This window comes from Rhea pennata, chromosome 3, assembly GCF_028389875.1.
Source record: "Rhea pennata isolate bPtePen1 chromosome 3, bPtePen1.pri, whole genome shotgun sequence".
Classification (NCBI taxonomy): domain Eukaryota; kingdom Metazoa; phylum Chordata; class Aves; order Rheiformes; family Rheidae; genus Rhea; species Rhea pennata.
Genome location: NC_084665.1, coordinates 49,080,755 through 49,095,473, shown reverse-complemented (window position 1 = coordinate 49,095,473; position 14,719 = coordinate 49,080,755). Strand labels below are relative to the sequence as shown.

The following is a 14,719-nucleotide window of genomic DNA, read 5'->3' as shown; positions in this document are numbered from 1 at the left end:
TCAGATATAGAAGAAATATGCAGTAAACTGGGTAAAGCTGATAAGGACTAATATTTTCAGATCGCTTTGGCAAAAAAAAAAAAAAAAAAAAAAAAAGGAAAAAAGAAATCCCCACCAAAAATCTCTGTGTTGTGGTTACCAAACACAGGCAACATCATCTCTAGGAAGTATAGTAAGCTTTGTAAAACACCAATGATATGTTGCCCTTAAAGAGTTTTGCAGAACTGCCCTCGAAGCAGTATTTTAATGTCTAATGTTTAATAAAGGCATCTGACAACCCTTAATGACTGCAGTAGCTGGAAAATCACAGATACCCAGGCCTTTGGATGCAGTGTTGTAAGGATCTCAAAAACCAAGAAAGGTTCACTAAAATGTTTGTTTTACATCCGTGTTCTTGGATGGCTTTTTATGGAAGCATTAGCTGAAAGGCAGATGTTAAAACAAACAACAGAAAATTCAAGTAGTGAATGAATGTAGAAGTAGTAGGACTGGTTATAGACAACAGAGAACTTAGGCTCCACGGCCTATTTTGCAAGAATATGTAAATATTAGAGAATGATGAAAATGATGTCATGCAACAAAAAGCCAGAAGGGTCTCCTGGATTTGGTTTCCTAGCAAATACAAAACCTGAATTATGTTTGAGGTTTAAGAACCTTTTGATGAACCCTGAGCTTTGAGCACAGCTGGGCTGATTTATGTCTTTGTGATTTCAATCTGTAAGAGGCAGAACTTTGATGGTTTCTGCTGCTGGGTTGAATTTTTGAGATTTCAAATGAGTCATTAGCTTTTACAGCCTTTCACTTAAATCTTTAGTAAGTAAATTTTTTCTCACAGCTATTCATTCAAACATTTCAGATGAGTTAAGTAAGACAAAGTAACCATCCAACCTGTTAAACAGGGTTTAAATAAATGAAAGTCAATTCTAGTTTCAGCTCAGTTTTAGTTGCCTGCTTTATCCGATGTTGTTGTTTTCAAGTCACATGTAGTATTTTTCAGAGAAAACGAAGTAGACAATATCATAATTTCTCATAGTTAAACTAAGGAGGGGTGACCAGGCTGTGCTTTGAAGAGATCGTAGAGCTTGCTTTCATTAGGACTTGTCTCATTTTGCATTGTACACCTCTGCAAAGTTAATGTAAGCTACATTTTGAACATTGCTCCTAATTTGAGTCATGCCAAAACACCAAAGAGCATAAATCGTGTAGCACTGCTTTCACCTCAAGCAGAAAGTGTATCAATTAAAACTGGAGTTAGCATGATGCAGCAGCTGCTGCTGTGGCCATTTGGTAGCACACAGACCAAAACAATTTCATGCTATTAGTCATTCTGTGCTTCCCTCCCAACTCATTTCCAATTATTTACAATGAAATTCAGAGAAAAGCTCAATGAAAAGTCCTGTCAGCACATTGCTGATGTGGATACAGGAGATCAAGTGATACTTTAGGGGTGGTAAATTAGGGGCAGATAAAATGCATTAGCCTGGCAGTGAAGATGTGTCCTCTCTGACTATGTACATACTAGTAAATAAAATGTGCCTAGGATCATACTCTGTCACAGAGGCTGGTTGTCATGGAGAAGCCCGTGTCCAGGCTAGTAAACTCTCTTAGCCTCTCTGCAGGGTGGAGGTATTGAGTTTGGCTCAACCAAAATCTTATTAGGCACCATTCTGACAATTTAACTACATATACAATACCAGTGCCTTGGAACATTCCCTGGAAACAAGTATTTGCAAGTATTGATATAGCCTCAATGTGTTTCAAGGTGCTGGCAGTGTCATGATTTTCATTTAAGCAACTGAAAGGTGTATAAAGGTGTATTATAAGAAACTCAGCATATATTTGCTACATGAGCACGAAATGCATATATTGTTGTTTCATTCTCAAGTCCTGTGTGTATGTTTAGCAATAACCTCTATTGAAGGCCAAACCTTTCCTGACAGTTTATCAGGAATCTATGCTGAAAAACAAACCTGATCACCCAATGCAGGCGAGACAGAAGAGTTATTTGGGCCTGATGCCAAGAGAACTAACAGGAAAAAATGCATGTATAAGTTCCAGGAAATACACACACATCATTTTAGAATCAGAAAGTGGTAGTTGCACCACATTGCATATTTTACAGGAGCCCAAATGTAAATTCAGTATGTTTTTTAATTCATACTGTGCAACAGGAAGAATTCATTTTAATTGTAACCTTTTTATGGTAGGGTGATTTGATATTGGAATGCAACTACAATTCATGGTTAGTGCCAAGCATATGCTTAAATAGTGATAGCATCTCCCATTGATTCAACATATAAGCTTTGTGTTCTTGAGAAATAAGCCTGTTTTTTCTGTGCAGAGCTGCATGTGTTACACACAGTGTTTCCTCTGTTCCGTACACCCACTTTCTCCTAGGGGTTTCTTGTCCTGTAATAACCAGTTGTCTCACTCGCAGTCTGATGTATGCACCCAATATTAGAACCTATTTTCAAAAAAAAAAAAATGTTTTTATTGTTTTTCAGTGTATTGTATGAGAGATACCTGCTTGACTGACTGTATTTTACAGATTTAGTGTTATTTCTAATGTGATATCCCTAATCTCTTCTGCCAAACTGGCATGCACACTGGAAGTTACAGAAAACATCATCTTGATAATAATGCACTGGAATTCTTTTAAAGAAATATTCAAGTGAAAGGAGAAGAGTAGGGGCTGGGGCACCTGTTTCCCTAAGAACAACTAAAAGTAACTCTTAAGGCATTATTGTGCAAAAAGATTGAGATCACAGAGGTTCCCATTCAGTTAAGTAATTTCTATCAGCAAAAGGATTTTTTTTCCTCAGATGTAGTTTTTTCTTTCTTTTTTTTCCCTGTGAGAATGCTAATAGAAGAACACAGAAGTTACCATATAATGTTACAAGTTGGCTGATAACTGCTATATTAATTTCTAGCAGACATAAGCAGACATATTTTTGAAGAAAGGCAATCTAGGAACTAGACTGAGCTTGGTAGTTAAGCATGTACCTTATTATAAGTGTGAATTTCAAGTGAAAATATACTTTTGTTCCCTACTGATGTAGAGCATTAATGGCAATGATAATTAATGATACCACATATACTATCTCACATTCATTCCAGTTCTAAAAGGTTTATCATTTTCAGATGTTACTGTTTGAAACTATCTCAATACCTAAAAAGTGATCACATCTTTCTATTTTTTTTCCAGCTCTGGGACCTACTGCAAAAGTTACAGTTCATCATGACATATATTGCTCCCTGGCAGATTGCCTGGGGATCATCGTTCCACGTTTTTGCTCAGCTTTTTGCGATACCTCATATCCTTTATAAATTTTTTTTCTTTACTCACAAATTCCTCTTCATGTACATAAAAAATTTTTTTGTAGTATTTGAACAAGGTGCAACATTTCTAGGTGACTTATTTAAAACATGAAAATGCTTGAAGCATCACCTGGAAAATGTGTTTTTCTCTTTCACTTATGTGTACCTCTTGCCTGCATAGGATCTGAAACTAGGAAATTGTATTCTGACCAAAACTGGTCTTATGCATGTCCACTTCATACTCAGTCATACTCAGTGGATAATATATTTCCACAGCTCTAGGCAGTGACCTTAGGTACTTCTTGAAAGAACTGACACCTTAGCTCTGCTTTGGGTGGACTTCTTTTGTGTACATTTTCATTGTGGAGCTGAGAAGCATTCTCTATTTTAACATTTCCACTATACAGATGGGTAGAGTAGGTTGAGGATAATCCAGTGAAAAGTTTTATGAATTACAATGTGTGTTCATCAACATTAGTGCCTTTTCCTAGGCTGATAACATTGTTTTTATGAATATGGAGACTTAACCATGAAGTATAATGGCCCTAAAATTTTTGTAGGGTTAAAAATATATAGTGGATTTTTGAAACAAAAATTTTCAGTTTAAAGACTAATTCAGTTAGAAATGTGGCTTAAAGCAGGAGAAAGATAAAAATGAAACAAACCACTTCGACCTTAACTGATTAAGCTTAACTGCATTGGCATCTAAAGCATTTTCAGAGACTAACTTTTCATTTCTTCCTTCCCCCCCACCCAAGGTTGTAGGAAAAAAAGGTTGAGTGAACTGTTTTTGGTTCGTACCTACTGAAGAGTTCACTTGGGCCTGTTTATTAGATACACATGTCTGATTCCTTATCCCTTTCATCCTACAAAGAGTGATTTTTTTCCCTCTTGAGTGATTTTTTCCCTCTGTTTTTTGCTATGATATTTTGAATCACCTGCAGCATTGAATAACTACACTAATATTTATTAATATTCAAAGAACAAACAACTTCGTTCTTTAATTTTTCTTAGTGATTCTATGGCAAGGGAGGAGGTGGTGTCAGTGGCACCAATTAATGTCAGAGTCCAGTACTCTCTGACCAGGTTCTTTTATATATTCTACACATGGAGGGTGTAATGTTTAATAGCAAAATTTACTTATTTGAAGATATTTGAGGTTACATGAGATTTTTGGTTTAGCAGAGTGATACAGCAATATACTGAAATCACAGTACAAGTGTAAGTTACACTTAGGAAAATATAGCAATTGCAATGTACAATTCAATCACAATACAAATGTGATTCCCATTGCAGCTCTCTGTAATGGGCTTACTGTCACGATGCTGGGTGTCCCCGATTGCCAGGAAGGAATACGTGAGTTGAAAACAGCTCAAGTACCTTGCTGTCTTCAAAATTCTTTTGTTAGTGCTTCAGGTTTTATACTCTGTGTTGGGCTGAGGCACCTCTACACTCCCTCCATGCTGGATCTGGCTAACTCAGGAAGACATTCACACACTTTGATAAACACAGGGAGAAAACAGTCAATCCACTCAACTGTGATACAGTCAACTGACTGCTCAACTGACTTAGCTGTTTATCTAAAACAAAGGCCACCCTCTGGTCCCCTGTGTGTTGAGATAAAGTCAGCTTTCTGTGCTACAGCTATGGTCAGTCACAACCTGCCTTATGGCCTGAGCTTCTTGGGCACAACACCCTTGCCCATCTCCCTTGAGCCTTCTTCCAACCACATGTAAAGGTTTGTTGGTCGGGCACAAGGAGTCGGAAATGTCCGTTTTTAGGTACCTTTACTGGCTGGCCAAATTACCTGACTAATCTCCCTCAGCAGATAATTGAAAGAGAGAATCCCTTCCAGAGGAATTCAGAGCCTTATCTAGATGCCCTGATTTACCTTTGGGAAAATTATCCTTCATCAGTAAGTATCTGAAGTTGGTTATTGGAATTTTTTCCAGTTCCAAAATAATGGAAGTTTTAATATAGGAAGTGTAAATGGACATGTAGGACAGAGGGAAGTGCAGACAAAATAAACACCAAAGGAAAGCTTCAAACTGTCAATTTAGAAAAAGAAAGAATTATAAAAAACAAGGCTCTATCCAAATACTTGAAGTGATTTAAAACAAATTATTACAGATTTCCACAGTGAAAAAATGATTTTTGTCTCTGTCATAGATATGAATTGCAGGAGAGTCTATATAAAGTTGTTCAGCGAAACATTCAAGAACTAAAATTATATTTCAGTGAGTTTCCCTTTGAGCAAGAAGTTTTGCACACTGATAACTTTACTCTTGATAAAAGTAACAATTAGGCTTTATAAAATGGAGAGCAGTTAACAAAGCAGGGTAAGCTTATTTACACAATTATTGCTGAAGTGTATGTAGACTAGCTTTCTATTATTTGTAATATCACTTGTAAATGCAAATCTGTCTTTTAAGGCTGTGTTGCAGTTAAGATACTGGTTAAATGCCCAAGTTACTATTCCCACAACAACAACAACTCTACTCTTTTTATATCTGCACAATGTCTTTATTTTTTTGCTACCATAACCCTGCAACAGTACTAATAAATGCATGTTGCAGTTTGCAGAGGCACTAAGCTTGCCACTTTTTTTCAGAATTAATTATTTGTGTCTCTTAATTGCCTAAATCACTTTTGCAAATGGGACATAAATTTTTAAATTTTAAAGTGCCTTAGTGAGTTTTTACCATAGAGCTTAGTGATATGGTAAGTTCTGCTTTAATGCACTTGATTCAGCTGTGCAGGGTGTTAAGGGAAACGCACGCAGAGCATTGCCTAGGGGAAGGTGCAGAGTCTCCACCATTAGAGATCTTTAAGAAGAGTTTAGACAAATATCTGTCTGGAGTCATACAGGTGTAGCTCATCCTGCCTTGTGGCTGCTGGATGGAGTAGGTGACCCCTTGAAGTTCCTCTTGATCCTGTGATTCAGTGAGTTGAGAGAGTTCTTGGGAATAGAAATGGGCTTCTGACTTAAGGAAAGATCTGCTGCTTTGCTTCCTTGTGTTTAAATGGGTAAGACAAGGTAATGTCTTTATGCCTAATAAGTTATCTGCACCCTGATAAAGTCAAGACAGTTTGTAGTCAAAGGTAGGTTTTATCTAGTAAATCAATGGTGAGATTGGGAAAAGAAGGATTTGTAGTTTGGTTGTATTCTGTTTATGAGAGTTACTGCTCTGGCTGTTTCAGGGTTTGAGCTCTCACATTGGGGAAGGCAGCTTTCTGACACTTAATTCTCCCATCATCTTGTGCCTGGAACGGAGCAAACCTTTTTTGGTCCATAGTAATTGCAATTAAAAATGTGATTTGGGGAAAACAAACTGTGAATTTGGCCTGGATTTGCTGCATAGGGGAGGGGAAATCTTGATTACTTGTTTTGAAGTTGATGTGAATTTAAACAGATTTTTAAATTATATAAAATGATCCTCAAATTGTTTTATTTCATGCTAAAGAAATCTTTTTTAAGATTTTTTTTTAAAAAAATTGAAATTTAGGCACCTTACAAAGAAAATCTATAACTCACAAATAGACAAATTCTATTTCTATACTTTATAACCTAACAAAGATGGTGCACAAGAAAACTAGATTTGGATGTAGAACAAGAAAGCATGCCTGCAAATTTATGGCACTTTACTACTTAGACATAATTAACACATTGCTATAAAAAGAGAATTACCTATTAAAAGAAGGTCAGATACCATGAAATAGAGAGAGAGAGAGAGAGAAACAAACTGATGACAGATAATTGTCCACTCTACATGTCAACTAGTAGGTAAGGGAGTTTGGTCCTGTTACATGCTCCCATGCTGTGTTAACATATATGAAACACTGAATTTAAACTACTCTTCACAAGTCGAATGGGAAATACCTTCCAACATGCATATAATAGAATATTACATCTTTTTGCAAAAATAAAACTGTTGCTACCACTTTACATCTTTGATGCTAGCAGTTCACAGTGGAGTCTTAAATATCTTAATTCATGATGCTGGTAATTTTTAAATAAATAATTACATTCAAACTCTCCTTAGAAAACTAGATATACTGTCCTTAGCTGTCCTCTTTGTTCTCTTTTTCTCTTCAGCTCCCATGCCTCCTTCCCTTATCTGACACTTGTAAATAGTTGTGCATCTTTCACAGCCAGTGTTGGTTATGACTGCAGTGTAATGTGACAGTTTAACTTTGTTGACACGCTTTCTTCCTGTTCTGTGCACTCTGTTGCATTTTGTACTTTCAGACTCTGCGGGCAACTCATTTTGCAAACTGACTAATGTACTGAGACACCATTCCAAACCACTCTCTTTTTAATAAGTGATTTGAGAGATATCTTTTGGCAAATACTAGTTTGTAGATATTGCATATTGCTTTGGAAGCATGGTTAACTAGCCTTTTTGTGGAAACGCTGTATCACAAATGATGCTGTCTATGAAAAGACATTTATTGCAAAGTCTTAACAACTGTGGAGGACAAATACAGGGTTTTATTAGAGCAGAATAAGCTAACAGACTGTGATCATTGGGTGATTTTTTTTTACTTTAATTTTAGTTTGAGATGCACCTGCTCTCTGTAGTTTGATAACTGCTCCTTAGCTCCATGGCTTCCTTGTATAAATGGCATCTTCCTCCCAAGAGAGGTGTAAGGAAGGACAACTGGTCTGGCATGTCAGCTTGGAAATTTTTTTTGTCCTGAGATTTGATGAAGCTGGTATGAATTAAAGGGTAATTCAATCCTAACATGTAATTAGTTTGCATTTTTAACCATGCTCCTTTCAACTCGTATCTTTTCCTGTATCCTTACCCATCTCATAGCTTGTTTTCCAGCGATACCGATATAATATTTAAAGTAAGCAATGGATTCAGGTATTCATTATGATATGTGTGATATTTATTATTTCCCTGTGTTTACCTTCCCATGTTGTGTCTATTTCAAAAAGTATGAAATACAGAACACTTCTTACCTTTGAACCAGCATGGAATATTAAATTGTCAGTGAAAATTAACGTGAAAGCATGATTTTGAGGCAGCAGATTGGATTGTAGAGACATAGTTGTTTCTCCACATACTGGAGCATCCCAAAATAAGCAATAATTCACAGAATGAAATACTGGACTCATTGGTATTAGAAGCAAGATTCCACTGCAGAGAGCCAAGAATGTCAAAGCAAATCAGGGGATTTTTTTTTTTTAAGTTCATCGTGTCAGACTCTCAAAAGCCCTTTGTGTTGTAGAATAGATACTAGGTAGCTGGAAAAGGACACTTGCTGCTCTGCTTAGGCTCGCGATGTCTCCTTAGGCAGAGATTAGACAGGGTCACCCTACTTGTAACATGCTCCATTTAGACAAGTGGTGGTCATTACGACTCCGTAGAGCTGAAGCACCATGGATTACATGTTGGTAATTGGTAATTTGGCACTGCCTTCCATCTTTTCCTTTCCTTCCCCACCTCTTTGGTAAAATTAAAAATAAAAAGGCAAAAATAAATAATTTGACAATGGTTTAACAGTATGATGAAATCATTTATGTTACCTTAACTTGCAGTTTTCAGACTCTGCTATGCTTTTTTTTCAAACTCTGGCCACTTCTGTCTTTTCTACTCCACTGAGTCCATTTCTTGGTAGTGTCATCTTTATCGCATCATACGCAAGACCGGTCAAATTCTGGGAGAAAAACTACAAGTAAGACTATTAAAAGTTTTCTACATTTGTTATTTTTAAAGGTTTTGCTCTCAATAATTTCATTTATGGAGGTTTTTTCCTTCAAAGATAATACTGAAAATGTTCTAGGGCATGAAAGTTGCATTTTTTAATCTGTATTCTGATGTTTTACTATTTAATGGTTATTTGTTTTTTTCTGCAAATATATTTAAACAATTATCGGTGTGTTACAGATGAGGTGTCATGTTGCATTTGTTGTAAAGACAGAAAATAACAAAGCTGTGAAAAAAAAATCAATAGAAGTCTCAGTTGTCAGCCTTTTTTGTCTTACTAACTAGTTTTAGCAACTAAATCTGTTAAACCTTTGGCACTGGAAGTCAGCTTGCATTAATATATTTTATGTTAGCCCATTACTATTTGAGATTTGGCAAGTAACTTTTAAGTGATGATGAGTGTGGATTGTAGTTACTTACTACAGCTGATCTTAGAGTCTGACGTAAGATTTGGTGGGTTTTGTCAGAATTTAGTTGTCACCCATTCAGTTGCACAAGGACATGAACTTTGAATACTGAAAAGATTGATTAAGGAGATTCTGCTCCTTTTAGCCAGTAGGTTTTCAAAGCACTTGGTTATTGGGATCTAACAGGTCCCAAGTAAGAATAATGGAGGCAGGAAAATAGTTTCCTTTCCAGATGGAGGTATTTTTTGAGAGGGATTGTATGAAGAATTGGTCTGCGATGTTAAAGGACTGGACTTGGTGAGCAAGGGTCTTCCTTTGAGTCTTGTGTTCTGGCTATACATAAACTCTTCCCTGTCTACTGAAATGTAGCCAGCCTTGGAGTAAATTACTGCAGCTGCAAAACAGCAGTTTGAGGCAGAAAGTGAAAAATACATTGGCCAAAGCAGGATTTGGCCAGAACAGCTCAAAGTGTTGTGCTTTTGTCAGCCCCTTGTCTCAGTATCACTGATCTATCTGAACTCCTCAAAACAATTCAAAATAGAAATTACAGTGTGTTTTTTTCCTCTGTCTTCCAGGGGAAAAGGTCTGATTAGTTTGAAATTTTTATTTTTGTTCGAATTTGACCTGGGTCAGTGAGTGACTACGTACTCATCTCTAAAGAAGTTACTGAAACAAAGCCAAGTCAAATAAAGGGCTTTGTATTTGCTTCTGAATACGATGAGATTTGTAGAAACCTTTTGGGGGGAACTGAGTATTGTACATTGAGGTGAGATTTGAATGAATTTTTTTCACATATATCCTTCTGTGGGTCGAGTTCATTATTTCACTGGAGTGAAGTTTGAAGGGAGTCATGAAAAGGTAGGAAGCAATCACTAATCCCACAGACAGCTTTACATTTTTAGACAGAAACTTTGAACCATATTAAGTAGGAAGGAAAGAACAGAACATCTGCTGCATTTTACTTCAGAGGTTTTTTTAAGGCATATGGCTTCTTTTCTAGGTACAAGTTAGAGAATCAAGCCTAGTAGTTGTAGGCACATCACTGCTATAGGCAGTTTAGTATAGGTTATTGTAGATGGAAGTAGATGGGATTATTTTCATTTGCCTTCAGTTTGTCTGGGACTTTTGGGACAGGGAATGAGCAGGAGAGAAGATATTCAAAATGAGTTCAAAACATTATGCTTAATCTTTGGTACTTAAATAAGGGTGTCTCCTTTTCATCAGTACAGCACATCTGTGACTCCTGCAAAGGGATGTAGGGATGTAAAGCAGTTGGTGCTAATCATTTTCTTTTCAAAAAATATTTTACCTGTAAACTATAAACCCCCAAATGTGAAAGTCTTCAGTGTGAATGCTAAAGTTAGGGTTGTTGTGAAAAACTTATGCTGTGCTGTTTGTTAGAAATTTTAGTGTCTCTCTCACCTGTATGTTCTTCTTGCTTAAAAAAAAAAAAAAAAAAAAAAAAAAGAAAGAAAGAAAGAAAGAAAAAAGAAAAGAAAAAGAAAAAACTATGGAAGTGGCAAGCAGCCCTGAAGAAGATTCAGGTATTTGTCTAAGTAAAATGTTTGCCTGAACCTGTGGCACCCCACAAAATACACATGTAATTGCTCCTCCTGAGTATATATTCATTTTGTCACTAGCACTTCTGATTCTCCTTTGCCTCCTTTCCATTTCAGTATTTCATTGCTCACATGAAAAACTGAATAGAGTGAGAGTTAGACTGAAAAATTCCTAGGTCATTAAAAGGACACAGGGAAAAGACAAAATAAGGCAGGGGAAGGGAGTAGCGTTGTATTAAGAATAGATAAATCTTCTATAAATGGATTAAAATAATTGGATAAAGTCAGACTGGCATTGCCTTATTGCTTTAAACCTTGATCCTTCAACATCTAAATATTCAAAGGGATGGCATGATTACCTGTTATGGAACTGTAGCGTTAAAAGGCTCAGGAACTTGAATGGGACTGGAAAGCTGTTCTGGTTCTTCCACTGACCATTCTTTGGACTGCAAATCCTTGGGGCAGGCCACACACACAATTTTCAGGTGCCGTAAGATAAAACACAACAGTTAGTGCAACCATTTGTACAGAAGTGGGAAGACAGTGTAGAAATTTCTTTTCTGGAGTGGCTTGACAGTTATTTTTGCTAAGTTCAGCTCAGGGTATTCATGGAAAGTCACAGATTTATTACAGTGGAGTCTGAGATAAACAAACAAAAAAAAATCCTGAGATATGAGTGTGTTTGTTTTAACTATTTCTATACTTTTGTCTGGTGACCAGAACTTTTGCCCAGGGAAAGTTACCTTTAATGTCCTTTATAAAACAGTTTTTTACCTAGTTTTCATGCTCATTTACTCATTTTCAAAAACTTTCTTACTATATTGATGACTACATTAGGTTATCTCATTTATATTAGCTACTCAAAAACTTATTTATGTAAAGTGACACAGGAAGTTACTTCCATGTTTTTTTTTCTTTTTTAGCTTAACCTTGTAATTGCACTAATCAAAAGCAATTCTAGCAAAGAACCCTATTTTAACTTAAAATATGATGGGTTTGGTTTTTTTCTGAGTAATTAATAAGGTTGCTTTTTCTACTAACTAAAGAGAAGTTTGATTTCTCAGGTTCCGACTGGACATCTGCCACTCCAGACAATGTGGTCTGGAGTTGAAAGTATTAAAGAATTAAGATAGCTTGCCTGTTTTTTTTTCAAGGAGATGGAAGAACTCAAGCTGTTTGTTTTGGTTTTGTTTTTTTCTAAAAAAGGTTCATCTTGACAGTAAGCAAACTGTGAAATTCCTAACAAGCTCTTCAAAATTCAGGGATCATACTGTCCCCATTTGTGTTCTTGTCGTGTGTGCACAGGGCATGGGTGCTCTTCCTGGAGTCAGCATATGCTGTTTGTAGCACACACATCTATACACACTGTATACAAGGTCTAGTCTGCCAATACATCACAGAAGTGAGGAATCTTTCTGAAGAGAAAGGGAAGGGTGGTTTCAAGAACAAGAAAAAAATGAGGAATAAGGAAGGAGATTGAGGAACAACTTCTCATGCAACCATTTTATTTACAGCTTTTGCTGCCATCGTTGTTAAAGAGGGATGTAAAAGCAGAAGGCTAGCTGGCCGCGTATGAATTAGTTGCTCCATGGGAGTCTAATTATGAGAAATTTTCTCTGGGAAAAAAAAAAAAAAAAAAGGTTTGATGCAAGACCACTTTTGTGCTGCCAATAGCCTGTGTGCTGCTTCCAGTTTGAAGAGTCCTGTTTTACTCTTTATTTTCACAGCTGTTGGAATGATTAGGCTGTAGATGTCAGAGAGAGAGAGAAAAGGAAATAGCAGTAAATCTTGTTTAATGTATAGGCAATTTAAAGCATAAAGTGTTTGTTCAAAAGCCGTTGTTTCATTCCTTTGCTTTGCTTTTTTACTTTAATACTTTGTCACCCTGTAGCCTCTTTCTCTCTCCCTCCTCCTTTCCTCTTATCTTACTTTGTATCTTGGATAAGGCAATGGACAGAATAGAGGAGGAAGTTTACTTTCATTCCCCAGTGAGTCTAATCACTGCATCATGTAGAGCAGCCTGTTCTCTGCTGCAGCTGTGATTTGTCCCAGTAAACAGCAAACTGCCACCAGGAATCTGGAGATCTTTTTTGCTCACGTTCCTTCATGTTTCCATTCTTTCTTGGTCATCTGGCTCAATACCTATTTTGGGGTAAGGACAGGTTGTATTTGCTTTGGGGGGTCTCTAATGAATTACTATGTGGTGTAAGGAAATCAGTTAAGTGTTTCTGAAGAGGCTGTGATTAAATTGCCAGTTATCTCAGAATAACAGCCTCTCTGTATTTGAGAATCTATGAGCAGGTCTTTCTTTTCTCCATCTTTTAAATATGTCATTATTTATCATTTTAGCCATTGTGATCTGGAAAACAACCACCTGTAACTTTAATATAGCTGGGAATAGAAAGTGAGAAAAACCTACCCTACCTCAGATTTAGTGCAGTTGACATTTTCTTTTTCCTACTGTTTTCCTCCTGGCTAACTTCACTTGTCTGTCATGGACAGCCTGCAGGTAGAATGGGAAGAGTTTTCCCAGTGTGCACATAATTAGAATTGCCTTCACATTATGCACGCTTGTGGGAAAGGAGTTATGAAGTGTAGCCATCTGCCCCCTCTCTTTTTTTCCCATAAAATAACCACCCATCCACTTCCAAAAGCTTATTTTTAACACACTCAAGTTCATCTGGTTCCTCAGTGAGCCTGTCCATCTGGTACAGCTGCTAAAACCTCTGTTCTAGATGCAAAAAGCCATTCACCCATATCTGTCCACAGGCCTTGTTGGGAGCTGCAAGTTCAGACCTTTCAGATTCTCCATGTAAGAGCTAGAGTCTTTTCTTGCCATATTGTTTGTTTCCTCACATGTTCTTAGACCTCTGTAGTTGTGTTTACAGAGGAACAACTGCAGCAGATGTTTATAGTTCAGTAATCCCTAACATTGATTTATACTGAATACTTTAAAGAAAGGTACATTAACCTCTGAAGTGAACAATTATAGCATACTTTAAGCACAGGAGAACCTTTCCCCCCTAATCTGCAGCAGTTAGCATTATTTCCTCAAATATCATTTCTGCAGTGTTAATGTTCTGACTACTATCATTGACTATTCTCCTTACTTAGAGTTCAGTCTTTTCAGAATACTACCAAACTCTTGCCTCTCAGCTACATTACAAGCTGAGTTTACAGTTCACTGCAATCTTTTTAGTTTCTTTTTCTAAACTACTTCTACTCTCTCGGGTAATTTCTGTTTGTGTCTCTGATTGCTTCTGTTTCTGCACTATTTTTATGGACTCAGCAGAAGGAAACACTATATTCCAGTTGTGAAGTATTGCTGTTGAGCATGTTGTAGCTCTTCGTTGTCCGTTATTACTCAGTTTTACACGTGTTAGTCTCTTTGGTAACCACGGCTCCTTTAAGGGAAGTCTTCATTGAGTTGGTCTCAGGACTCCTCTAGGCTTTTCTTGAGTGTTAAGTTAATTTAGAACTTAGTAAAATAATAGAAATACATTTCAGTGGGTAGATAAAATGAAAATGGGTACTCGTAAGTGCCTAGGAATTGCAAGTCACAGCAAATGAGATTAGAAAAAGCACCCCGTTCTCCAGGTGCACTTATGGCCATGGTTTTGGAACTGGGAGAGAGAATAGAGAATACCAAAATGTTTAAAGAACAAGGAACATCTCTATCGGTCCTTCTGCCTTTGTTCTTCATGAGACTCCCTAAAGT

At 36.8% G+C, this 14,719-nt stretch overlaps 1 protein-coding gene across 1 annotated transcript in view; it reads left to right on the top strand.

The window, feature by feature from the left end:
• The window catches only part of PCNX2 (pecanex 2), a 161,362-nt gene that overhangs the window by 99,838 nt on the left and 46,805 nt on the right, over window positions 1-14,719 (top strand). Inside the window, exons 22-23 of the mRNA XM_062572269.1 lie at window positions 3,206-3,316; window positions 8,876-9,003. Of these exons, the coding sequence (XP_062428253.1) occupies window positions 3,206-3,316; window positions 8,876-9,003 (239 nt within the window). The remainder of the gene's footprint in view (window positions 1-3,205; window positions 3,317-8,875; window positions 9,004-14,719) is intronic.